Genomic DNA, 24,217 nt, shown 5'->3' on the forward strand with positions numbered 1-24,217 from the left:
ATATAAAAGTGCCCAAACCTCATGGGTTTGTATTCTGTTCTATACTGCTGTTCTGCCATGTGATGGCGCAGTATGTGTGTTTCTATACATTAAACACAACGTTCAACATTTCATCTGTGGAGTTTCTTTGGTAAAATACAGCACACTGCAAAGCCTATAAGTGAGACCAGGTTAAGTTACAAAAATGTTATATTTTAAATGTCACATCAAGTTTCTGTAGCTTGCACTTGTTCCATCCATATACTGTTCTACAAAGTTTCACTGGTATTAGTAGGTGGTAAACAAACTATGAACAACTGATCTGTGCAGTGCGAGTTACATTAGTTAAATGTTAGTTATTAGCCTAAGTATGTTCTTGGGACGTTATTCTAAAGTTGCAACTTTTCCTCATTTACTAACAGTTTAGTAAGTATTCTACTAACCGCTTGTTCATGATCTATTACTAATTTACTAGGTATAGTTATAATTCATTAAAACACAGTTAACAATTCATTTATAACTTAACTAACAGCTTGTAAGTTATCTATTGGCTATCTAAAAGGCACAGTTATAAGTAATTAACAAACTGTTAACTTTTAACAAGCAATTTATAGCTCTTTAACAGTTTATTAATGATCTAATAACTAGTTATAATGCACAGTTATTCTAAAGTGTTACCATGCTCCTATTCCGATAATACTGTCTTTTTTTTTTTTATAAAAGATTTACTTAACTCCCAAGTGTGTTAATGGCTGTTTCTCAATTCCAAGATCACAGGGCATACTGGTGTTCTTGTGTAGACATTCTTGCCAGCTTACCTTGGAAGTATAACCTTGGGAGACTGCAGGAACACAGAACGCATCCTGTGAGAAATGAGATGCTGAGTTCTTCCTGATGGTCACATGACATTCACATATTTTTAATGGAAAATTAAAACATTACAGCATTTATAAAACAATTTTGTTTTTACTCCTTTTCACTGCCCGAAACCGTACAAGAATAATTTGCACAACACAAATGAAGCAGATTTTAATACAAATTTCAGCAAATGAACACCCTTAATGTGTTTATGCCTTTATTAAGATATTCATGTTAATGTTTACTTTCACCATCTAATTTAGGGAAACTTAAGTTATTATTGCTTAAGTTATATCTCTGAACTTTAATAGCAAGGATATAAAATGGAACTATCCCCACCTCCTTTAGCTGCAAGGACTTGTAGCACTTTTCAAGCAAGTTTTCTCTCAAGTCTGCATCTGAGTTCTCAATATGAAGAAAACATCCGGGAACTTTTAGCATGTCCTCCGTTCTTGTGGTCTTGAGTTTTTGATGATGGCGTTACACAAGGACACAGGAACGCTGAAGAATGTATATTGAGAAACAGCCAATGTGTAAGCTGCTGCTTTCAGCCCCCTTTCCAGAAGAGGGTGGAGTCTTTACAGCTTGTGCCTCAGTTACTCTGGCAAAAACAAACCAAGCATCTGCATGCATTTAAGCAGTAGTCAGTTTAAACTCCTGATTATAAATTATTTTTGAGCATGTAGACACCGTGACACACAGTGAAAGATGGCACTGTCAAGATGAATCACAGGTGCTGAAAGCACTTATCGACCATTATTGTCCTTAGTATGAATGGAATTTTAAGTAACCACATCTACTATGTTGTCTTCACATGACTACCTACATCAATTTAATTGTAGCTCATTTATGTACTTCTTGCCAAACTGTTACGAAGACTTTGGAAATGCTAATCCTCTTGCATAATAAATAGGTAAATGTTTCAGTATGCGATTTTTGTTTACACCTTTGCTCAAACACCAACACTGATCTAATTAGTGCATGGTGAAAAATGTGCATACTACTACGGATTTATTACCTAGCATGTTGGGGTTTTAATCTTTTAATAAATGCCCTTTCTACTCATTTTTCCAGCTGAGATTAAAAGTGTGGATATAAATTTAGTCACACTGAACAAAGACCGCTCTGATGTCCAGCCTCCACCTCCAGTCTGTAAAAGTCCTTCAATGTTGTGTCCTGGAACATCACTATGCATTTCCCAGACTCGGCTCTGTGATGGCAAACTTGATTGTCCGGATGGTTCTGATGAAGTTTCCTGTGTCCACGCTTGTTCTAATCCTGGTAAATCTTTGCTTGGCCTCACAAAAGTTTTATTTCAAAGAGGAAAGCACTGACACATGTAATATTTTGCCAGGTGACTTCCTGTGTAAGGACAGCAGGAAGTGTGTTGATGGAAATCAGGTGTGCGATGGTCGATCTGACTGCTTTGATGGCTCTGATGAGATGGCTTGTTACTTGTCAGCCAGAACCTCAAATAAAGTTCCACTGAAGTGTCGTGTGGGCTCTAAACCCTGTAATGATGGGCGTCAATGTGTCCTGCATGATCATGTGTGTGATGGAGAGAAGGATTGTAAGGATGGGTCGGATGAGCGGGGCTGTCCAAACCGCTGTAAAGCAGGTAAAGATTTCTTTGAACTATTAGTAATTTTACTTAGTCTTAGCTTTTGATATTTAACCTATTGTCAATATTAAACAAATGTTTGCTCCTAGATCAGTTCCGCTGTGCTCATGGGAGGATTTGCATAGACAAAAAGCAGGTGTGTGACGGCACCCCTCAGTGTCAGGACCGCTCTGATGAGCTGAACTGTTTCACTCGATCACACGACTGCAAACATCAGTGTGATAATAAAACTCGCTGCATCCCTGAGAGCTTCCTCTGTGACGGAGAGAGAGACTGTGTAGACGCCACTGATGAAGCTAACTGCTGTGAGTGCCTAAAAAAAAAAACACTTATTTTAAATATATTTTCTTTTCTGCCCTTTCACTGTTTAAATGTTAACTAATCTCTATGACCTCTAGCACTACCAAAGAATTCTAAACTGCATTTTTAAAAGGGTTTCTTTGACAATTTTCCAAAATTATGCACTTCTCAGTTGTTAGACAAGCAATTCTTACCCAAACTTACACTATAATAGTCCGGTGATGCCTCATTTTCACTGAGCTGTACAGGTTAACTGGATCAGGCTTGTTTGCTATGTCAACAGTAGTGTTACATTCTATATGGGATGTATGCCATTATGTTCACCACCCCTTGAATGAGACTGTGAGCTAGGATTCTGACTCTCTGACCATTAAACATTCCAGGATGTCTTCTGAAAAGAGTAGGGGTGTAACCTCGGCATCCTGACCAAACTTGCCCACTGGTCTCTGTCTATCATGGCATCCTTAACCATCCACATATCAGTATTGGCTTCATCACTCTCATCTCTCCACCAATAAGCGGGTGTGCGGTCTGGCATAATATCGCTACAGTTACATCACCACACTGGTGGTGGTTGTTGTGGAGTTTCCCTCCTAAATCTGTAAAGTGTTTTGTGTGCCCAGAAAACTACTGTACCATCAGTGACAGAGTCTTCGCAAGAAGGGAATTGTGCACAGTTGTCAGCTTTTAATTAGTTTTAGATTAGTAGAGCGTTTTAATTATTCACCCTTGGCATAGTATGCTTCCGTGACATAAGACATATGAGAAAAAATATGTCAGTACATAATAAACAGTTATAATCAATTATTGAACTGATACTGAATCATCTATGTCTGCAACCAAAGCAGAAATCAATCTTTTACCAATCTTCTTTTGTTAAAGGACCAAGAAACCCCCTGTTTTAGCAGGGGGTTTTCACGCCTCTAGTTTGGAAAAAGTCAGGAAAGTGGGTGTGTCTATCTGTTTGGGTGGGAGTGTCGACAGAGGGAAAAGGGAAAGGATTTGAATTAAAATGGGAGTTTCCATTTGGGCACGCGCCGATTTTCACAGAGGAAAATAAGCACACAGACGCATGGGAGAAAGACAGTGACTGTTTAATAACGGTGGAATGTGTGATACCACACGTCGTATAAGAGAAAAATCCTCCGCATTTCTTGGTTACTCAAATGCACCCGGTAGGTCAGATAGCCGTGTGTGTGTAAACTATTCTGTAAGAAAATGCGGCAAATTAAACTTGATGGTCGGCAATAGTTTGCTTGCAGTGTAAGGGCACTGAAATACACACTAAGATTAAAAAAGTAGTAAAAAATTAGTTTACAACCGGAAATACAAATTTACTCGAAATAACAACCTAATTTTTACTTTTTAGTAAAATATGTGGCCTAATAGTGTTTTTAACAGTGTGGGACACATACACGACTGTCAACAGCTCAAAATATGCCTTTTGGTGTTTCGTGACCCTTTAGTTTTTATTGGGCCTGTGGGAATTTTAGGCTCAGTTTTCTCCTTCTAGCTGAAAGGAGCATCTTCCTCTAGTGCTATAGCTCTGCATTGGGTTTTGACATGTTATATGTTTAGAGATGTGCTTCCGCAGACCTCAGTTGTAATGAGTGGTCATTTGATAGTTACCATTTTATCAAATTGAACTAGTGTCTGACATTGACAATGTATTTACCTGCTGAACTGCAGTTGATATCAGCAGATCAGCAGTTTCTGATATGGTTAGACCAGTCAATCTGAACATTTGACATGTAGAATGTAACAGGCCTGATAAGGGTTTTAATCTAAATCTTTTACAGCTGAAATTAAAGGTGATGAAGATAAATCGGTGACACCAAACAAAGACACTTCAGGTTTGCAGCCTCCACCTCCCGTCTGTAGAAGTCCCTCAAGGCTGTGTCCTGTAACATCACTCTGCATAACCCAGACTCAGATCTGCGATGGGAGAATCGATTGTCCTGATGGTTCTGATGAAGTTTCATGCATAGATGTTTGTTCAAAACCTGGTAAACCTTCGAGTCTCAGTGTAAATAAATTTTTATTGACAGAATGAACTAAAAACTAATGTACCACTGTAAAATTGTGCCAGGTCATTTCCTGTGTAAGGACAGAAGAAAGTGTATTGAAGGGAATCTGGTGTGTGATGGTCACTCCGACTGCCTTGATGACTCTGATGAGCTGGATTGTTCCATACCAGCTAAAACTACAACCAGACCAGCACTTGCATGTCGTGTGGGCTCTAAACCTTGTAAAGATGGGCGTGGATGTGTCCCACAGAGTCATTTGTGTGATGGAGACGAGGACTGTAAGGATGGATCTGACGAAGAGGACTGTGGTCATCAATGCCAAGAAGGTTAGTCTAACCTTCAAATCTACACTCACTGGCCATTTATGTTCAAGTACTGACGTTCTTCCGTTCTTCCGTCACAGGCCAGTTCCAGTGTGTTTCTGGGGGGAGATGTATCAAAATGAATCAGGTGTGTGATGGGACTCCTCAGTGTCTGGATAATTCTGATGAAGCAGGATGCAGGAAACCCTCTAGGAGCTGCAGCATACGCTGTGACTGGGACCATCACTGTGTTCCTGAAGCCTTTATCTGCAATGGGATTAGAGACTGTCGAGATGGCACAGATGAAGATAATTGTGGTGAGTTAAAATTTCTGAACTGTAGAAAGCCTTACTTTATCTAAACTGGATATGGCCCTAGAGATCTACTATAGATGTTGTTTGGTGGTCCTACTGTTCAAGGCATAGCCTATGCTGTCATTATAAGTATTAAGATGTGAAAATCATAACACCAATTGCCACTACTTCAAGTAATTTGGTAACAAACACCATTGTCAAGTCCAAGACCAACTTTTTCCATTATTCTTCCAAGCCACACTTGGGCACCCCTGATTTATAACAATCTTCCAAGTATTGAAAGGTGCACATTAGTTGGCTCTGATTGTCTAGTGGTTATTGCGGTGACATGATTTAACAATCTTCATTGTAGTAAAGAACAGTGACCAGATTAGTCCAATTTGGGAGAAGACATAACTTGACTTGTCAGGTGTTCCTTCCCAACTCTAACTCCTTATTAATCATCTAATCCTCTAAACGCTTTTTAAAAAGCAACTTTTTTTAACAAATGACATGTTGTTCAAATAAATATTCTAAAAAAACTTGCTTGCTTCATGTTTCATGACAGCTGCAACCAGACCAGATCAGACAAGCTGTGAGAGTCCCTCTGTCCTGTGTCCGGATATGTCAGTGTGTGTGTCCCAGGCTCAGCTATGTGATGGCAGAAGAGACTGTCCTGATGGGTCTGATGAAGCTTCTTGTTTAGATGCATGTGCTGTTCCAGGTAGTTCTTTCCCAGCAGAAAACAACCTGCTGAAACCAGTCCAAGTTGATTTACCCTTTGGGTCCCATCGTGCTTTGCTTACTAGTGCCCGAAACCTTTCTAAAGGGCCATTCACACAAAGCCTTTTCCCATTTTAGTGCACTACATTCCTATTATTTTTCTATGGAAACATGTGCTTACCTTGCATGACAATATTCTTATCAGTCTGTTTGTTCTGTTTTTCATTCACTTTCCCTCATTTCTTCTAATTTTTTCCTCATCAGGCTCAACATTTTCTCCTCCCCATCCTCATTCTACTCATTGTTCTCCTCTCTTCGCTCCTTCCTATACCTATCCCCATTTTTCTTCTCTTCAACTCTCGATCTTTCAATTTTCTTTGCTTTTCTTCGACTCCTCATTTTCCTCTTCCATCTCCACCTTCACTGCTTAACGTTGTCATTGTTTTTAACCACATTATTCTTCTCCTTGATCTCATCCCCCTTTTTTCACCTCATTTTTTCATTCCACATCAGTCTTGTCTTTGTCCTTCTCTTTTTTTGTAAAATAGCACAAATGTGAAGAAAGTTAACTCCTCATTTCCCTCCCTTCCTCCACCTTCTCCTTTACCTTCTCTTTCCATTTGTTCCATTATCCCACATATCTAATCTGTCATGACTCTTGCCAATTATGCCAGTTTTTTTTCTGTTGATCATAAAGGTGACTTTCTGTGTGAGGACCGGAGGAAGTGTATTGCGGAAGCTCTTGTTTGTGATGGCCAATCTCACTGCTTTGATGGTTCTGATGAGGTTGGATGTAAAACCAAAATGACTCCCTTCAAGTGTCGTGTGGGCTCTAAACCCTGTAAAAATGGACGCGAGTGTGTCCGGTACAATCATCTATGTGATGGAGACAGAGACTGTAGAGATGGATCTGATGAAGAAGATTGTGAACTTCAGTGCGATCCTGGTGAGACTGTTCACACACATCGTAAAATTCATTAAAACAACTGTATTAACAGTAACTTCTCTCCAACTCTCCTGTTCTTGCTGATTTCTTCACAGGCATGTTTCAGTGTATTCAGGGAAAGAAGTGTATTGATTTTCGGCAAGTTTGTGATGGGACTCCTCAGTGTCCGGATCACTCTGATGAAGCCAACTGCTGGAAACCCACCAAGGCCTGCAGTATTCGATGCGATGGGAACACCCGCTGTATTCCAGAAGTGTTTGTCTGTAATGGTATGAGAGACTGCTGGGATGGTGCAGATGAGGCTGACTGTGGTAAGTGTGCTGTTGAAGAATCCAGAAATGGCACATTTGAACCTTTAATTACTCCAATTAGAAATGCATAACAAACGTAATGAATATTGCTTGAAAAGGGGCATCAAAGCAAAGAAATGGTGGCAAATGTTAAAATGCCCAATTTTTGAAATATTGTCTTTCAAGGTGTAATTGATCCTTGAGACTTTGCTCATTTTTTTTACTACTAAAAACAGCTGAAAGTGCTCAATTGTCATAATCTGCATCCCAAATGGCACACTATGCACTTATCCACTGTACTTATGCACTTACACACTCAACAGCATAGTATAAATGTAGTGTCATCCCAATTTTTTTTTTTTTTAAGAGGAAATTCAAACTGATGATGTTTGATGATTGCCAAATTACTGAAATTAACAAAAAAAAAACTACCAAATAATACCTGCCATAAGTATGACTGCATTGACCATTGGAAGGCGCTATAATCACTCGTGGGAGAATTTTGCTTTAACACTCCAAAATTAATGAAGTTTTCCAACACTTCCGCTACATGAGCAAAGCTGTGGTCATTGAGTGTGTGAAGTGTCCATTATTCTGCACTTCATTTTACCGGTCATATGAATGCATCATCCGGGAAATTTAAAGTGAACTTTAGGCTTGGGCGGTAATATGGTATACCGCGGGATCTAAAAATAGCAACAGTGTCAGTTTCAATACCGTTATACCACCATAAAAACAATGCACTTAAATAGAGATAGCATGCAGATCTCTAATACGAACAAGACAAACAGGTGACCACGAACCTAATGTCGCTTGTACAGTATTCAGTTTCTGAATGATTTAGGCACAAGCCAACAGTTTGGTGACGCTGTTTGAGCCTTGCATCATAATTTTTTTATTATGCACAGTAATACTGGATACCGGGGTAAAATAGGGAGGAGGTTTGACGGTATCAAAATTTGAATACCGCCCAAGCCTAGTGCACTTACAATTTTATTTTTTAATTTTTTTAATAGAGTTTCCAGTGTGAAAAAGGGCATAGAATAGTGCATAAGTATGCAATTTGGGACACACCTATAGTCTACAAAAACAAAGTGATTCTGAACTGCCTTACATGAGTTGAGATTGAATTGAATCGACATGGGTTTTGCCATGTGGTCATAATGCAAGTCAGTGGTCTTTATTGTCTGCAAACAACATTGTATTTGATAATCCCACATTGTGGCTGTAATTTATTCCTAGAAGAGTTTGGTTTGATCTTGACCAATCAAAGTAGAATAGGCTCCAATGGCCAGGATTTGGGCAGTGTCATGCTAATTTATTTGGTGTTTTCCACGTGTCATTTTTCATTGGGTTCAAAGCAGTTGGATTTCATTGCCGCTCATTTTTTGAAGTTGGTGCGTCCCTGGTGTGGAATTACCAATTTATAAAATCTAAGTTTCAATGTGTAAAAGGGGCACTCGGGGGTAGGCCCTCGACCCCTAAGACTAACTTAAAGATGGTCTTCCCAATGGTAAGTATCCAACTTAATGGACAGTGACAAGCAGAGTCTAATCACGGTTCAAGCAAATCTCAATTTTATTTCTTACATTTACCATTTAAAATATTGAGCTCAACATCACAATAAAAATGTTGCCTTTATTAAAATGTTCCTAGTAACAAAAACACCGGTTAAGGACACCTTCCCAACTCTGAATTCATAAGCGCTTAAAGCATCATCCCCACAAATGGACAGGTAGATGGATCAATGTGTAGCCGATATCACTCTAGAACACCATACATTTAGCCAAAAAAAGGAAATATAGACACAAAAAAAAATCATAATAGAGACAATCAATACAATACCCCAAAAATCCATACAACCATAAGCCCACCCACAAATGGCATAAACCGAATCAATAAAGCTAATTAGGTGGTTATTCTAGAAAACAACCACAAAGAAAATACATAGCAATAAAAAAAAACATTAAACAATATCAATACAAATACCAGGAAGACTATACCAATGTAAATCCCACCCGCAATCAACAAAAATGAAATTGGCAATCAGTTGTTATTCTTGGTTAATCAATGTGTCCCACTCCAGCATATAATAAAACCCAAATAGGAACCACTATGTAGGACCCCTAGACGTTGAAAACAAAATCATAAACCCCAAACAAAAATCTAAATATAGTAAATCATATACACCACAAACCACACAATTCAAAATATCACTGTCACACCACCCTTGGTTCCGATTGGGCAATACTAAGCAAATTATTTAATGTCACATCATCACTACAATCATAACGACACCAACTTCTAGAAATAATAATCATAAACTAATAATAATGACAACAGCAACCAAAGCAACACATACAAAGAACCACTACTATCCACTATCCTTAAAAGAAAAATACACTCATGTAAACTTAATAATCCATTCCATCTTACTCACGGTTTCCAACATGCTCTACTCACTGGAGGGCTAGTGGAGAGACTCCCATCAACAGGTCCAAACAACAAAATGCCAACCGGAGACGTAGCGCGCACCTGCTCATATAAAGCCTTGACGTGATTGGCACGCAACGCACGCACCTAAAGGGTCCACCTACAACAATCGCAGTAGTTTATATCTGAAAGTTTAGTTTATTGTGTTTTATGTTATGACATGCTAAAGAATAAGTCTTGCAGCCCATGTGTGAGAATTATCAACCTTACAATTATAAAACGCGGCTGTGCCTTTTTTGTTTCCATGTAATTTCAGGGCAATACTTTTAGGCTGTTTGTATTGGCACCTTTACATTTGACTGTTTTGTTGATTAGATCAGGGTGGGTGCTGGATTTTTAAGATGAAATCATCTGGTGGCAGAGCTTTTAGCTGCATAGCACCACAGATATAGAATTCCCTGCCATTAGATATTCGTCAGGTAGATTCAATCTACAATTTTTCATCTCAGGTTAGACTTTCTGTTCAGGATTGCTGTTAATGATTTTCTGGTTTAATCTTATGTTTATTATTCTTCGGTTTTTGTTTTATAATGTGCCAGTGATATATTGTAAGGTGTCCTTGAGTACTTTGAAAGGCACCTATAAGTAAAAGGTATTTATTATTGTAATTATTAAATTCAACTATCTACTTTGATGCTTTTAGATTAGTGTGTACCTCTATCACTGCCCCCCTAAAATGTATATAACATTTAGTGCAACATGCACAAGCACACTACATGTTAAGACTTCTGTCAGACATCTTCATGTCTGCAGCATGGGTGAGTTCAATAAAGGATCCTAGTTGAAGAAACGACAGTCTCCTAATCTTCTCTTTTGCACAACACTGATTTAAGCAGTTAAGGAGAGACATCATCCTTAAATGAGCTGTTTGATACTGCGGAACAAAAACTATTGCTGCAGTGTTTGAGCAGCTCAAGTGTTTTTGACCTTGAATGGATTTAAATCTGTAGTAAGATACTGGCAAAACAAATTAGGGAAATGCTATAGTCATGCATTTTGAAGTCTAATATATTGTTTTTTTGTTTTTTTTTTTAGCCATGCCCACTCCTCCATCACCCTGCAAAAGCCCTTACGTGGCCTGTCAAGGGACATCACTTTGCATCCTGAAGCAATATCTGTGTGATGGAAGAAAAGACTGTCCTGATGGCTCTGATGAGAGACCTTGCCTTCGCAACTGCCCATATCGCAGTAATGAACACCGTTTATTTGTTTGGTTTATTTGTAATATAGTGGATGGAGTAAATCTCTTGTTGTCTTATTGCTTTGCAATCTTCTCTGCCAGGTGACTTCATGTGTAAAGACAGGACAAAGTGCATTGACAGAAAGCAAGTGTGTGATGGTCGCTTTCACTGCATTGACCATTCGGATGAGATTGGATGTGCCACCACAGCACCTACAACCACAACTAAAGCATCACTGAGGTGTCGTGTGGGCTCTAAACCCTGTAGGGACGGACGTGAGTGTGTCCTGCACAGTCACGTGTGTGACGGGGAGTCAGACTGTAAAGATGGATCAGATGAAATTGACTGTGATTTTAATTGTGAAGCAGGTAATCCCTTCAAACCACTTTTTTTTTCTCTGCATATAATCTTATATATTTGGTAAATGTTTACTTCTACTTGGTCCAAAACGGGGAAATCCTGCATTTTCAAATATTACTCCATTCGGTAATTTGTCACAAACAATGCATGCGTTAGCAGCACTACCTACTTTGTTACCCATTTTATTTAGCAAATGAGATGCAGCTGCTAAGGACGCTTTGAAACAAGTGGTGAACAAATGCCAAATTTCTCCTTTAAAGATGAGACCTTTCATCAATGTTTACATTTTAAATAAGTGGCAAGAGGAGTGGGGTTGCATTGTGAATTAATTAACAATATGAAATGCAACCTAAAATCTCAAACAGAGTTTTAAGACTACACTGATCTAGTGATTTTTACCTGATGTCGTATTGGACATACAAGAATAAACCATGTTTTTGCCTAAAGATGAAGACCCTACTCAGTGTTTGTACTCGGGGCTTGACATTAATACTTTTGATCACCTGCCACTGTGACTAGTATTTTTCCAGTGTTACTAGCCACTCGCCATTTTCATTAGCCACAAATTTGTTGTTGGGAAAATGTTTATTTTATATGCATAATTTTGAGTTTGGCATGCTAAAATTACTTGATTTAAATGTTGTGTTATGTCAACATGCCTCCTTGTTAATTTTAAGTTTTGTGTGTGCTGTATATGACCTAGCTCAATGAGCATGAACAAATGGGTTGTGCTTTCATAGTGTAGCAATGCAATAAATTTTATTTTATTTTATTTCACTTGAGTTTTTAGGGATTTACCTTTTTTAAATAAACAAAACAATTGACATTTAAAAAAAAAAAAAAAAACTTTTTTCGTATATGTAAAACTATAAACAGTAGCCTGTCGTGGCTAAAAGGTCCTAGAGCAGTTACCTATTCGATAATAGGAGAGTAAATCTCCTATTAGAGCAATTTTATTGTAAAGGACAAGAAAATTAATGAATTAATAAAACAAGCAACAGAAATTGTGAAAAACATTGTGCGATAATGAAAGGATAATTGTGTACACGCAGGTAATGCATTAATAATCTGTTCAAAGAATGGTGAAAGTAAAAGTGGCAACTGCTGCTGCTTGCAAAAAAAAATCTCTAACTCTTGAAAGTAGCAGCACTGTACATGCATGAGCACCTAGGTTTTTTTTTTTCTTCCCCCCCTTTCACTTCCTCTTATTCTCCAGTGTATTTCAAAGAGAAACAATCGCACCAGTTGTTTCCTCTAGGCACAGTAGCTTCACACAAGGAAACGAGAGACTGTAGCTTTTTCAGTATTCACCTGCTTTTGCTCATGCGAACACTTCTCACTTATATCACTTATGATTCTAGAAGGGTTTTTTTATTAAATGAATTCTCTTAAGGACATTTTTAACAATGCGACAATGCGACACCATATATATATAATAATAATAATAAAAAAAAAAAAAATATATATATATATATATATATATATATATATATATATATATATATATATATATATATATATATATATATATATATATATATATATATATATATATATATATATATATATATTTTATTATTATTATTATTAAAATGTTCTTGCAATGGAATGGCATCAAATAAAAAATACACTGCATTATGTAGCAAATGAGGACAATGTTAAACAAAATAGGTGTGTGCTTAATTTCATGATAACTTTGCAATTAAAAAAAATGCAGTTAAATTGCAATAAATCTGTTGACAACCATATGTATTTTAAGTGTTTTTTTTCATAGGTCTGAAATGCTTTTTTCCTGACTCTCCTCTAAAATGTACCTTGTTGATGATAATCTTTGTGTTATTTATATATTTTTATTTTTTTGTGCTGCGCAGGACAATTTCAATGTGCCCATGGAAGAAAGTGCATTGATGCCAAGCTTGTGTGCGATGGCAAACCACAATGCCAAGATTTCTCTGACGAAAAGGACTGCTTCACTCGCAGCAAAAGCTGCAGCCATCGCTGTGACAATAAAACCCGCTGCATCCCAGAAAACTTCCTCTGCGATGGAGAGACAGACTGTGTGGATGGCACTGATGAATCTGACTGTGGTGGGTACTCTATGATTTGTACCTGCAAGAATTCATAATGAAACGCTAACAACAGCATTTACACTGCTTTTGTCTTCAGGCTACCCCACGAAGGTGGTAAAATGTGAAAGTCCTTCTGTGCTGTGTCGTGACGGGTTGCTCTGCGTCCCTCCCACTAGTCTCTGTGATGGCAAGAAAGACTGTCCTGATGGATATGATGAAACCTTTTGTTTTGACAGATGTCCAAACTCAGGTACTTCTATAAGAAGTTCATTTTTTAAAAGGATTCACTGTACTATGGGTTTAGAGTGATCCTAATTTTAAAGAGTAATTTCCAAAGTAATATTGCTTGTTATCAACAGTTAATCCAGAGTGCATGCAAACTGACATTTTTATGCTTCATATCTTAAAACTGTAGATTGTCTTATTTGTGATATTATTGATTGGATTGTCTTTAGGGTCTGTTTTTAACACAGCCTAAATTACTGGTGTGAAATGTTCATTTACCTGAGGAATTTCACAAAATATGGCTACTTTTGGTAGCCATGCAGTAATAATCCTTTTCCTTTGTTGTAGGTGACTTCTTGTGTAAGGACAGGAGGAAGTGTGTAGATAAAGATTTGGTGTGCGATGGCCGCTCTCACTGCTTTGATGGATCAGATGAGGATGGATGTCCCACTAAGGCTGCTGAAAACTCAAACTCTGGACCACTGAAGTGTCGCGTAGGCTCTAAACCCTGTAATGATGGACGTCAGTGTGTCCTCCACACTCATGTGTGTGATGGAGAGAAGGATTGTGATGATGGATCTGATGAGCAGGGCTGTCCAAACCGCTGTAAAGCAGGTAAAGCTCATGAATACAATTCGAACTGATTTTGAGGTTTTGGACTTGTGCAACTGACATTTTGAACCAATGTCTGCTCCTAGATCAGTTCCGCTGTGCTCATGGGAGGATGTGCATAGACAAAAAGCAGGTGTGTGACGGCACCCCTCAGTGTCAGGACCGCTCTGATGAACTGAACTGTTTCACTCGATCACACGACTGCAAACATCAGTGTGATAATAAAACTCGCTGCATCCCAGAGAGCTTTCTCTGTGACGGAGAGAGAGACTGTGTAGATGCCACTGATGAAGCTAACTGCCGTAAGTTTTGTAACAGCAAATTAATTTGCTGGTTTAAATCGTTAATTTTTAAGTCTGCTTCACTTTACAATAGGGTTGTATAAGTTAATGTTAATTAACACATTTACTAACATGAACAATACATGCATTACTGTAGTTGTTAATGAAAATAGCTGTTCTTTAGTTCAATAACCAATGTTAACAAGCATGATTTTGGATGTTAATGCATTTCTAAATGTTGAACTATGATTAATAAATGCTGTGCAAGTATTCTTCATAATTAGTGCATGTTAGTAAATACATTATTGAAAACCTATTGTAAAGTGACCCACAGATCTAAATCTGGTCCTTCTGGTAAAATGCAATATTTCATCGTTGTGACATTTAAGAGCCCTTAATATGCATTTAAAAAAAAGTCATATTTTGGTTTTGGTGGTCTTCAACAACAGTCTGATATGTATGCAAAGTCAAAAAAACACTTTCATTGTCTTATAAAATGCATTTATTTTTTACCTTATTATCCCAATGGCTCCCATATGATTTGTTTAGCGATTCCTTTGTTCCCAAACCCCTCCTTAGCACAAAGCTAATTTGTGCTGATTGGTCAGATTACCTAGTCTGTTCTGTTTGGTAATGCCCACCACAGCTTATTAACAGTTTTGAGGTAACGTAGAATGCAGAGAGTATGTGTGAAGGCAATGCAGGAGTGCATTAAAGCAATGCAGTTAAACACCAGCATATTGCTCTATTCTTAACTATAAGTAAAAACAGTAACACACATTGTTTTAATCCAAACCGTGGCAAAAGCTGAACCATTTTGAAACTTGAACCGCCATAAGTGTGTAGGAACCGCTCATGGTGGCCATAGGCAACGACAAACGAGAGGATCGCGAGCACACAAACTTGTTTAAATCCATAAAGCGGCACATGTTGCATTTTCAACGTGGATTCAGATGCAATATGTAAATATAGTGAATATAAATTACAAAACACAATTAAATACATAATTTGCAAGCTAGAGAAAATGAGGCAACCATTTTAATCGCACTTGTGAACTGATCTATGAACTGTGCACTGTAAAGTTCCTTTCAAGCTCTGACAAAGTTTCATACATCAATAGTCTTTTCTGATCCTTCCTTTAACAAACGTTTGACGAATCCCCCATTGTAAGCATGTAGATTGCTTAAGCACTCGTCAGAAAATTGACAAAAACAGCACAAGGCTGAGGCTATAATGCTGAGGTATTTTTGCAAAAATAAACTTCAACCACTGACTCTTCACAGCCTCTTCACATGTTTAGGTAGGGAAAATAACACTGACTTTCCCTTACATTTCAGACCACAGCGTCTTTGAGAGATGGTTGAACAGGGATCTGCTATACGGTTTGTAGGTGGGGCCGGTAGTTTCAATGTTCCCGGGTCTGTGCGCGCAGCAAATGGGTGGAGCTTGAGTTCCATATCAACGTCAAGCCGACTTGGCTAAAGAATGTTACCGTTTATTCAAACTACTATAATTCGACTCATTCATAGATTAATCAATAGTTTTAATAATGGCACACTTTCACTTCAATTAGAGTTGTTACTGCATGGAAGGTCATTTTCTAAAACCCATAATAGGGGCTCTTTAAGCAAAAAGTCATGCATTCTTTAAGAGGATTTCATTTAATTGGAAAAGCTTCAAAATTAAAATTTTTAAAGTATACAATTGACCCTGGTATATTTATTTTTTATTTTGATACTTATGTTTGGCCTATCAAAATGTCCTTTTTTTCTGGTTTCCCTGCATCAAAAAAGGCCCATTATGTACACATTTGGGACTAATTTTTTACCTGTATACTTTTGTGTAACATTGGTTGGTTTGTTTTTATTTTGTTCAATTGGTTATTTTTATTGATGCACAAGGGGTAATGGCCAAAAGTCATTTCTTCCCATTTGCTCTTTGCATGCTATGATTGTTGCAGTAGGAGCACATGCCCGAAGATAATCTTATTTCAATAGATTGTTCTCATATCACTGCTCATGGTAGGTTTTATTGGTCGTATTCAATAAAAGATCCTGCATATGTCTTTTTTTACTTGCACAGTAAAAATACACCATAGAAACCATCTACTCATCAATGGGGGTTTTAATGGGATTGCATTCTTAAAGCAATTTGCACTGTTTATTACATTTTGGTTCTAAATATTCACTTATTTTGTTTTTGTTCTGTAGCTTCAATCCCTGACTCATCCAATACAGACCCTTTAAAAACATCAGGCTGCAGAAGCCCGTCTATGTTTTGCAAAGAAACATCAAAGTGCATGCCAGAATCTCAGCTCTGTGATGGAAAGGTGGACTGTCCCAGTGGAACCGATGAGCAGTTCTGCATATATTCATGTTCAGATCCAGGTAAAAGGAGGAATTTGTCCTTTTCTTGAATGCCATCTTTAATCTTCATACATATTTGCTGTAATATCATGTTTGTTCTGCCTTCAGACCATTTTCTGTGCAAGGACAAGCGGAAGTGTGTCCACAAAGCTGTTGTGTGTGATGGTTACTCGCACTGTGCTGATGGTTCTGATGAGTATCAGTGCCCGACTTGTGCTTTGCAGTGCGACCAAAAGACTGTTTGTCTGACTAAACAGCAGCGCTGTGATGGAAAACCCGACTGTAGAGATGGTTCAGATGAGAAGGATTGTTGTAAGTTCACAACAGTACTTTTTATTTTATTATTTATTTTTTTTATTTATCATTTTTTTACTGTAGGTAGTTATCAGTGTTGCCAACTTGGCAATTACCTTGCTATATTTAGCAACTTTTCATAAAACCTTAGTGTAGGATCTCAAAGGTTGTCAGTCAAGGGGCAGGAGAGCCATTTTTGATAAAACATGAATTTTTAAAAAAATGCGCATAAGCAAACCCACAATATCAACGAGTGAGGGACAAAATACCACGAAAAACTTAATGTAATAAAGTCAAAGTGTAAAACTGACAATGGAGAAGTGGAGAATAGCGTAACAAAAGTGGTCATGTAACAAAATGTAAATTCAAAGTATTTCAGACCTCGCGAGTAGTGTCCTGTCATCACTTTTATGCCACGATGGCAGTGGCTAGATTGGAGAAAGTATGGCTGCGTCCGAAACCGCATGCTTCCATACTATATAGTACGCTAAAATCAGTATGCGAGCCGAGTAGTATGTCCGAATTCATAGAATTCGAAAATCAGTAGGCGAGAAGTACCCGGATGACTTACTACTTCCGGCGAGATTCTGAAGTGCGCATACCATTCATGCTGCGCTATACCATAATGCCCTGTGAGAGAATTCATGAATGGAAGTGAAACGACGCAACTGACGCAGGTACATCACGTGACAAAATGGCGGATGTAGTACGTCCGAATTCCATTCATACTTTTCACATTCATACTGTATAGAACATACTTTTCTAATGGCCGAGTAGTACGTTTAAATTCAAATGCAGTACCTACTGAGTAGTAGGCGGTTTCGGACGCAGCCAGTGATTATTTCGAGGGGAGCACAATGGAAGTCTATGGGAGGAAAAGCCCAGTGTAACCACAGCTTAATCAAGGTGTTCATGAATACCTTGATTATTTGAATCAGCTGTGTTTGATATGGGTTGGAGCAAAACTGTTCAGACCTTGGCTGCTTCCGAAACTGCATACTTCCATACTATACAGTACGCTAAAATCAGTATGCGAGGAAAGTAGTATGTCCGAATTCATAGAATTCAAAAAACAGTATGCGAGAAGTACCCTGATGACTTACTACTTCCGGCAAGATTCTGGAGTGCACATCCCATGCACACTGCGCTATCCCATTATGCCCCGCGAGCGAATTCATGAATGGGAGATAGATATTTATATAGATATAGATAGATATAGATATAATATATATATATATATATATATATATATATATATATATATATATATATATATATATATATATATATATATATATATATATATATATATATATATATATATATTAATTAGACCGTTAGTTATTAGACCTTTGTAGTTTTGGGTCAGTATGCTTATGTTTATATAGGCCTATGGTTGTGTGCAAATGCTTTTATATTTATAGCCACCTTCAAGAAAAAGGTGCACGTTCCTGCAGATTTCACTTGCAACCCATAATAAACACACCTGCCTGTTATTATCAAGTGCTGTTCATGTCGTAATTAACTGATTCAGCTGTTTGATCAGGGTTGGAGCTGAACTCTTTAGGAAGGTTGATCTCCAGGAACAGAGTTGAGCACCCCTGGTTTAGGGGAAGGAGCGATGAAGGTCCATAATAAAGGGTCCTAGAAATGCAGTCCTGAAACTGTAGCCTCTGGTTTTGCAGGAACACCACCAATATTTGTTGGCTGAGTGCAACAGCAGTAGCATATTTTAACATTCTAGTTGCTAAAATTTAAATAGTAACTGATCAATTGACACAACACATTAATTTGCTGATGTCTTGTTGTTAACATTGTCAACAATTGTTGTTCGTTTACGTAGCATTACATACCAATATAACTGCCAATACCATGCTGTAATTGAGCATATTTTAAATCATTTTGCTGAGATGGCCAGTTAATTTGAGAAGTCATTATTTTATAGATTACGTTAAGATGAAGTTTTGAGTTGCGATTACATAACGATGTCGTCATGCAATGATGTCACAGGGTTTTTTAGCAACAAATTATTTCTATCTTTCTCAATAAGTTGGTGACAGTGGTGGTTTTGGAACTATCACAGTTTGTATTATTAATTTGTGTACATGTTGAATGTTTATTATATTACGTTGCATTTTCCTGCTTTTGAACTATAAGGTGTGTTCTATTTTTGCACTTAATTCAATAAATGTAGACTAATTGAAGTATTCAATTTGTGAGGTGTACATACTAGAAGTGCATAAAAGTGAAAGCCATGTCATGTTTTGATCTTTTCTCTTTATATTGATCAAATTGATTATTTCAGACACTGGTGGTGTGATTGCAAGTACTTCGTTACCTCTGAGATGTCCTCTGGGGTCCAAACCTTGCATGGATGGCAAAGAGTGTGTTCTGCTGGACCATCTGTGTGATGGAGAGAAAGACTGCAAAGACGGATCTGATGAGAGGACCTGTGAGCGTAAATGTAAAAAAGGTACGCTTAATTGTAGAAATACATTTCGCTCTTCAGTAAGAGAATTAAACTGACCAAGCTGACACTACACATTTGTGTATCCTTCAGGCCAGTTCCAGTGTTCGCATGGCAGAAAGTGCATAGACATGAAGTTTGTATGTGACGGCACACCTCAGTGCCAGGACCGATCAGATGAAGCCAACTGCATGAAGCTCTCAGATGAGTGTAGACACCAGTGTGACAATAAAACCCGCTGCGTTCCTGAAACGTTCCTCTGTGATGGGGAGAAAGACTGCGTGGATGGCACCGACGAAGCCAACTGCGGTAATGAAGTATTCATGGTAGCAGTTTATAGAAATATTGGTAACACTTTATTTTGATGGTCCATTTAAGTAATAGTAGACTGTCTGCTGTTTTGATACAGACACTTCAATTTTTGACTAAGAAACTTTGCAAGTACATGTCAACTTGCACTAACCCTAACCATAACAGTCTAGTTAATCTAATGAGAATTAGTTGGCATGTAGATGCAATGTAACTTCAATTCAACAAAACGGACCATCAAATTCAACGGATTGTCAAAATAAAGTGACCGAAATATTTTTTCCAAAACCCTGTCCTAACTACAGGAGACTGGACAAGCAATTAGGCTGTCTGCACAAGACTCAACCCAACAAACATTTTGAAACCAGCCATTCATTAAATAAACCTCTTTAATGTTATTGAGAGTCCATAGGCTACTATTGACTGTCGCACTGACTTTCATTTTCAAATTGTTTGCTAGATCAAATTTTATTTTCTAGATCTGAGTTTAACTATCTGTGCAGGTTTTAGAATGACAAAGGTCACATAAAATAGCCTTCGAACTCACGATTGTAACATTTGACACTGAATAAAGCACATAATCTGTACCTGAGGCGATAATTGTCATAGCAGTTTATGATGTTGTTTTCCTGCAACATTGCAGAAATAGAAAACATTTCGCCATCTCAGATCATAAGCACAAATACTCCTTTTATTTGGAAAAGATTTTTATTGCGTCACAACATCTTCTGAAGTTAGGACAAGGTGTAGGAATAAAAATTTTACCTTCCCTATCAGGCACAACATTTGTTTATGGAGTAGTTATGCTTTGAACAGTGATTATTTAGGGTGGAATAATCACTGTTCATAGCCATAACTCCTCCGTAAAACAAATTTTCATAGATTTGCCCTGCAAAATATGCTCTTCTTACTTAGATTTTCTGTCTTGTTTGTCCAAGTATCTAAATTTTATATCAAGAAGTATTTTCTAGGCAGGCAAAACACGATGTCTTGTTTTTCAGAAATAACATGCCAATGTTAAGTGAGTTTTTCCTTAAAACAAGCAAAATAATCTTGTTTTTCCTGTTGACAAGATTGTTTTTCTTACCCCATTGGTAGGTTATTTAGCTTGTTTTAAGATAAAAAACAAAACAAAAAAAAGTTGCTTCATTTTGTCACATTATTTCTTAAAGCAAGACGTACAAGCTCGTACGAAAATGCTTCTTGATTTTAAGAATTATTAGATATTTGGACTAGAAACGAGACAAAAAAATAAGAAACGCATTTGTTTTGCAATGAGTGATATCTCATTCACCAATGAGAAAATATGAGCATGCAGTTCAAAGCACATAATATTACAGTAGCAACACAATTAGGTTGTGCCTCGACCAATGCGTCTTACCCTGAGGGGCAAACAATTTAGCTGTTTTCAACGAGAGAGCCGCATTAGTCTCTGCAAATCTACATCAGGCAAGTAGGACAGCCCAAGTAATGTTTACATGAACATTTTAATTTCATTATTTGTTTCTTTGTCCTACGTCTTCAACAGACATTATAATTTGTCTTATATTTGATTAGTTCAACAGGTAGCTGCCTGCTGTTGGCAGGATGTCTTCTATGGTTTTGTACAATTTTGCTCTTTACTGTAGCTTCCAGTATGAGTGAAACCGATTTTACTTTAAAAGAGTGTTATATTAATATTATTAACACCCTATAGTTTTTGTAAATACAAATAGTAAAGGCAATACTTATCAGGAATGTGCAGGAATGTTTGACTGTGTGTATAACGAATTATCCCCATTGAAACTGGGATCAGAAAACCTTTTCACAATATTTTCTGGTATTTATTAAGCCAATATTAAACATTCTAACATGCTAGACATTTACCTGATGGGGTGTTGGCTAACTCTGGGAATTCTTGAAAGTATGTGAATTTCAGACATGGATTTAAGGATTAAAAAGTACGTAAAAACAAACACGTCTTTGAAAGTGCTTGAATTAAATTCAATGAAATTGAATTAGCTTATTGTGTTATTTCAACAATTGTTCTGTATTGCTGTCATAAACGGAATGAAAAAGAGAAATTCTTAATTTTCAAACTTTAAATTTAAATTCTGTACAAGAAATATGATTAATAAACAAACATTTGATCAATTTCAGAAAATACATTTGAATTACTAGTATTGGACTAGTGTTATTATTAAACTTCTATTCTATTAAACTTCTTTAAACATTTGTTAAATACAATGTTTAATTTTATTTTAATAACACTCAAAACAACAAAATTACTATTTTAAATTACTATATTAAATGTATGTAAAATGAAGGACTTTCATGGTACTACAAATGCTGTGGATGTAAATTACAATGGCGCTTGATTTTAAAATGTATAGTCATTTAAAAGTCCTTGAATCTGATGTTCATAAAAGTGTGAAAATCTATTTATTATCATAAATATATATTTTATTCTGCTCTTATTGGTTTTGCAGTTGTAGAGCCTTGTTCGGGTGATCGCTTCCAGTGTAGTAATGGTCAGTGTGTTGCTCTGAGTCTCCGTTGTGATGGGTATGCAGACTGTCGTGATCACACAGATGAGAAGGGGTGTCCTCAGCCTCCACACTGTCCTCTGGATCATCGCTGCCCTCACACTCATGAGTGTCTGCTGAAAGAGTGGCTCTGTGATGGAGACAAGGACTGCAGCGACGGCTCTGATGAGAGGGTGAGGAACTGCACTAATCTAAACTTTGTGTTGTTTTTGTGTGTTAGTATTTATTCATTTCCTCAAGGCAGTTTGGTTGAAGCATGCAAGCATAACACGCATAGTGCGCAAAACATATTGTGTACACAGTGCGTTTGGTGTTTTATTTTTCTTTGTTGTGTGTTTGGCAGTTTGTTCTGATGCTTGTGGTGAAATTTGTTTGGCTGTGTTTTCTGTGTGGTTTTTTTTTTTCTTTTTTGTTGTGTAATTGTGTTTTTCTGGTGCATTTGTTTTAATGTGCATGGGGTTTATTCATTGCTATTTTTGTGTTTTTTTTTTTTGGAGGGGGGGTTGTTGGTTATTTGGATGTAATGGTATTTGTGTGGCGTTTGTTAGTGTTCATTATGGATTTTTTGTATGTTTTGTGTGTTGTGATTTTTATTTTTTTTATTATTTATTTATTTATTTTTTTTTGTGTGTTTGTACCATAGTGATGTTTTTGTTTTCATGCCTGTAATGGTATTTGTGTGGTGTTTGAGTGTTTGTTTGTTTTGTTTTTGCTATTGTTTAGTTTGCAGTGTTTTCTTTGTGATTTGTTTTTGTTTGAGTTTGTCTGTACCATAGTGATGTGTTGTTTTTTTTGTGTTTGTGGTATTTACTGTGTTTTGGTTATCTTGTGTTTGTAGTTTGATTGTCTTTGTTTTTCTGTAACATTCTGTAATATTTTTGTTTGGTTTGTAGTAGTGTTTGTGTGGCCTGTGTTTTTGTTGTGTTTGTCGAGTTTGTTTTATAGGTTCATAGTGGTGTGGTGGTGTTTTTTCTTTCTTTGTTGTGTGACGATGATTTTCTGGTGGGGGGGAACTGGGGTACCATGTGTGTTTGAGTGTGTTGGTTATATGGATGCCTGTAATGATATTTGTGTGGTGTTTGTTAGTGTTCATTATGGGTTTTTTGTATGTTTTGTGTGGGTTTTTTTGTGTTGTGATTTTGTTTGTGTTTGTACCATAGTGATGTGATGGTATTTTTTTGTTTAGGTGTTTGCACCATAGTGGTGTTTTTGTTTGATGCCTGTAATTGTATTTGGGTGGTGTTTGTAAATGTTTTGTTTTTGCTATCATTTAGTTTGCAGTGTTTTTTTTTTCTGTAATTGTGATTTTTGTTTTTGTTTGGGTGTGTTTGTACCATAGTCATGTATTGTGGTATTTGTTAACTGTTTTGGTTATCTTTTGTGTTTGTAGTTTGATTGTCTTGTTTTTCTGTAACATTTTTCTGTAACATTCTGTAATATTTTTGTTTGGTTTGTAGTAGTGTTTGTGTGGCCTGTGTTTGTTGTTTGTCGAGTTTGTTTTTATAGGTTCATAGTGGTGTTGTTTTTTTTATTGCAGCGTGCTATTTAGTTTGTAGTTGTTTTTGCTGTGTTTGGAGTAGTGTTTGTAGTGGGTATGTTTTGTCTGTGTGGTCTGTTTTATTAATGGTGTGCTTTGTATTGATGTTTGTTGTGGTATTTAGTTATTTGGTGGTCTGTTAAGATTCTGGTGCTAACA

The 24,217-nt window shown here is 37.1% G+C and overlaps 1 protein-coding gene across 9 annotated transcripts in view; it reads left to right on the forward strand.

The window, feature by feature from the left end:
- The window catches only part of lrp13b (low-density lipoprotein receptor related-protein 13 b), a 70,271-nt gene that overhangs the window by 29,224 nt on the left and 16,830 nt on the right, over positions 1-24,217 (forward strand). For 6 of the 9 annotated variants that reach the window (XR_015500904.1, XM_087270264.1, XM_087270266.1 and 3 more), the window contains 20 exons: positions 1,912-2,118; positions 2,192-2,455; positions 2,548-2,763; positions 4,558-4,764; positions 4,848-5,111; positions 5,189-5,404; positions 5,949-6,104; positions 6,801-7,049; positions 7,145-7,360; positions 10,868-11,020; positions 11,115-11,381; positions 13,245-13,460; positions 13,540-13,692; positions 14,016-14,282; positions 14,366-14,581; positions 16,771-16,947; positions 17,035-17,238; positions 19,526-19,693; positions 19,781-19,996; positions 22,465-22,694. Coding sequence is in view for 6 of the 9 variants with exons in the window: in XM_087270264.1 (XP_087126390.1) it covers positions 1,912-2,118; positions 2,192-2,455; positions 2,548-2,763; positions 4,558-4,764; positions 4,848-5,111; positions 5,189-5,404; positions 5,949-6,104; positions 6,801-7,049; positions 7,145-7,360; positions 10,868-11,020; positions 11,115-11,381; positions 13,245-13,460; positions 13,540-13,692; positions 14,016-14,282; positions 14,366-14,581; positions 16,771-16,947; positions 17,035-17,238; positions 19,526-19,693; positions 19,781-19,996; positions 22,465-22,694 (4,262 nt within the window). In the remaining 3 variants the exon portion in view is untranslated. Of the gene's footprint in view, positions 1-1,911; positions 2,119-2,191; positions 2,456-2,547; positions 2,764-4,557; positions 4,765-4,847; positions 5,112-5,188; positions 5,405-5,948; positions 6,105-6,800; positions 7,050-7,144; positions 7,361-10,867; positions 11,021-11,114; positions 11,382-13,244; positions 13,461-13,539; positions 13,693-14,015; positions 14,283-14,365; positions 14,582-16,770; positions 16,948-17,034; positions 17,663-18,055; positions 18,075-19,525; positions 19,694-19,780; positions 20,774-20,934; positions 21,952-22,464; positions 22,695-24,217 lie in introns of those variants that run through there. The other 3 variants (XR_015500905.1, XR_015500906.1, XM_087270268.1) reach the window with 3 other exon arrangements.

The sequence above is a fragment of the Danio rerio genome, chromosome 10, assembly GCF_052040795.2.
Source record: "Danio rerio strain M-AB ecotype USA chromosome 10, GRCz13ab, whole genome shotgun sequence".
NCBI classification, from domain to species: domain Eukaryota; kingdom Metazoa; phylum Chordata; class Actinopteri; order Cypriniformes; family Danionidae; genus Danio; species Danio rerio.